Source organism: Sinocyclocheilus anshuiensis, unplaced genomic scaffold (assembly GCF_001515605.1).
Source record: "Sinocyclocheilus anshuiensis isolate Anshui unplaced genomic scaffold, SAMN03320099.WGS_v1.1 scaffold417, whole genome shotgun sequence".
Taxonomy (NCBI): domain Eukaryota; kingdom Metazoa; phylum Chordata; class Actinopteri; order Cypriniformes; family Cyprinidae; genus Sinocyclocheilus; species Sinocyclocheilus anshuiensis.
In genome coordinates, this window is record NW_015537953.1 from 828,517 (window position 1) to 831,520 (window position 3,004).

The following is a 3,004-nucleotide window of genomic DNA, read 5'->3' on the forward strand; positions in this document are numbered from 1 at the left end:
GAAATGAACAAATCCCTCGCTGAGACGTCTCGTCGTTCCAGTCATATTAAAGATTAGTTCAAATTGAAAGAATCGTTCATGAATGACACATCACTAGTGTGAATGACAAGCTAACAGGCTAACGGAATGCTAATGCGCAGTGCTAGCTGTTTAGATTAAAAAACGAATGATGTAAAATTAGTTTGTTAGATAATATCAGAAGTATAGTGATAATTATATGACAGAGAGATAGTAAGATAGCTTCCAAACAGAAAAACAGATACACTGAGCTACAATCTCAAACCACTCAACAGCACGGCAGACAGCTAGTAAGTAGCCTTCCATGTGTCCTTCCTCAAACAGTATGTGCTGAAAAGATGAATTGTCAAAAAATGTCACATGCCTTCCCCTTCATGTCAGCCATTACTATTCCATTTTTTTCAAGGTCAAAGGTTTGTGTGGATCCCTATGCAAGATATACATTAAAGATGGCATTGCATTGGGTTTATTTTACTACTAACTGACTAACAGGTTTGTTTTTCTTTGAATCAGTGTTTTTGTGTTTCTTGCTTTAACATGCTTAAAATAGTTAAAGTATGTCTTAAAATAGTTAATGTCCTCAGAGGCCATTTTTTCTTGACATGCACTTCGAAACTCAAGATGGTGGTAATACCTAATTTATGCTTGAATTAAAAGAGGGAAAGTAGCACTGATTTTTGATTTTTTGAAATTGATTACATGGATGAGAGTTCTGTATGAACAGCTGATTCAGGTGATACTATTTCGAAGACATAGTTCTATAATTCCACAAACTATTTAGAATAGTATTCACTCGTTTAGCTTGTTGTAGGTAAATGCCTTAATATTCAGTATCTGAGTCTTATCTAGTGTCAGGTTATAGTATTTTACAGTATGTGTCCCTTGTATTACTTTTAGTGCTCTTAAAATATTATAACAATCTGTCATTGAAAACCCCATTGTTGTGTGTCCCCTCAATATATATAGTGGTTACAACAGAAGTAGACAACAGTAGGAAATATAGTGCACCAGTTGTTAAAAAAGTAGTCATTAGACACATTTTCAGAATGCTTGTTCACATTTATTGAAAATCAATTCAATTGCTTCAATTGTTGTATTAGGTACTACTGAGCCAAGAAGTGGGTTTAAGCACACTGTTCACTGCAGCGACAGGCCACATGAGCATCTGTAGTCTCTCTCAAGTCTACACTCTTCTCATAGATTCCATCAAGTATGTTGAGGTTAGAGACTGTAACACAGAATAAAAAAATGCATATGATGTTTAGAAACCAAAATGATATATTTTTCCACTCAGCCTATGTTAATAATTTTGCTTTTTAAGATGTAAAATCTGCTTTGTAAAGCAAAACCAGGTGACAATCACTGGACTAGAGTCATGTCAGCCTTCACTTACGTGTGGACAGGCAGTGGTATCCAATAGTGACAGGGGTGGTTCTGATTGGTTTACAGCCTGGCAGACAGCGCAGCACAGGCTCAACAGAGTAGCATTTAGATTCCTGGCCATTCAATATCACCTGCTTCTCCAACTTCACAGATTCAAGTTTCATGCGGCATTCTGATAGAGGAAACATATTTATTTTAAAAATGTCTTTAAAACATATGATATTTTTTGTAATACACAGTGTCAGACAAATCTTACGGCTGTCATCACGGCAGCTCTCAGCAGGAAGCACCCATGAGTGGGCAAAGCTGACTGAACTCTTGGTCAGGTATCCACTGGGTGTGGTGTACTCCTGTCTGATTTCCCCATCAGCTTTTCCACAGAGTCCACAAGTCTGTCCTTTCATCCAGTCCGCAACTTGGATCTATAAATTAAAATTGCATACTCAAACTCTGGATGATGGGTTTTTGTTGCAGAAACACAGTAGCTGATAAATGCTTATTAACTTGCAGTCACCTTCCAATGACCACTGGTAAAGTAGACTTCCCGAAGCCCATGACCAGAAGCATAAAGTGACAAACCATCAGCCTTCTCCCGGATCTGGATGGAGCCTAAACAAGAAGGGCAATTTAATTTACATTAGCTGAACATGTTATGTGAAGTTATTCAAAGAGACCACATGGTCCTTAGAACCTACCTGAGGGATGCTGGTAGGGAAGGCTGCTGTTGGGCACTTCCATTTCATTAATTTTAACTTTTGCCTGGGTGCCCAAAGCATACAGGTCGACATTGCTGTTAAAGATAGGTGATTGACTCAGTGCAGTGGTAATGAAATGATAACCACAGTAAGCAAACCTGCATATTATATGGATACCAGTTCACAAGAGAGTGAACTTACATATCAGCAAGTTTAATGTTCAGGTGGTTTTCTTCAGACTCCTCATCCTTCTTCAAGAGAACAACAAATTTCAGCTCAGGTGTGCAGTCCTGAGCCAAGACTTGGTAGCAAGAAATGGGCATTTCGTTCTTGTACCTCCTGTTGTTGAACGTAGTGATTGTGTTCTGCATCATGCTGCATTGTGCTAAAAATAGAAAATCAAAAACAAGTGTGGCTGTGTGGTTTCGGAATATATTTAATGTTATTTTTATTTTTTTTATTTTTTTGACAATGTAATTTCAGTATGTCATGTTATATATTTGTACCTGTGGTGCAATCATAGATATAGTTCTGGACTCTGAACAGAATGTCTTGATCAATATGAATAGAAAGAGTTCCATCTGGATTGATGGGTACAGTGACAGGGAGAGGAATAGCTATCCTTGACAGTGTCATCTAGAACAACAGAAAATTGTTACAGTATTTACAGTACTTTTTCTTATTTTATCTCTAAGTGAGTCATAGTTTAAATATTACTGGCCACTCACCTCTGGAACCCTTACTATGACATTCAGGGACCTTTTACTGGGCAAGGCCACAGTCAGTTCAATCTCCTTCTCACTGTTTGTGGCTCTTTCAAACCTGAACCCTGCCTGTAATGCTGCCATAGGAATATGCTTAGACAGCCTGTTTAAAAAGTGATACGTAAGGGGGGGGGGGGGGGGGGG

The 3,004-nt window shown here is 38.2% G+C and overlaps 1 protein-coding gene across 1 annotated transcript in view; it reads right to left on the reverse strand.

The window, feature by feature from the left end:
- Nucleotides 1-1,066: 1,066 nt before the first annotated feature.
- LOC107664859 (vitellogenin-like) overlaps nucleotides 1,067-3,004 on the reverse strand; it is an 8,192-nt gene continuing 6,254 nt past the window's right edge. The window contains 8 exon segments of the mRNA XM_016455538.1: nucleotides 1,067-1,246; nucleotides 1,412-1,573; nucleotides 1,658-1,823; nucleotides 1,916-2,010; nucleotides 2,097-2,191; nucleotides 2,298-2,481; nucleotides 2,603-2,732; nucleotides 2,825-2,963. Of these exon segments, the coding sequence (XP_016311024.1) occupies nucleotides 1,143-1,246; nucleotides 1,412-1,573; nucleotides 1,658-1,823; nucleotides 1,916-2,010; nucleotides 2,097-2,191; nucleotides 2,298-2,481; nucleotides 2,603-2,732; nucleotides 2,825-2,963 (1,075 nt within the window). The 3' untranslated portion in view covers nucleotides 1,067-1,142.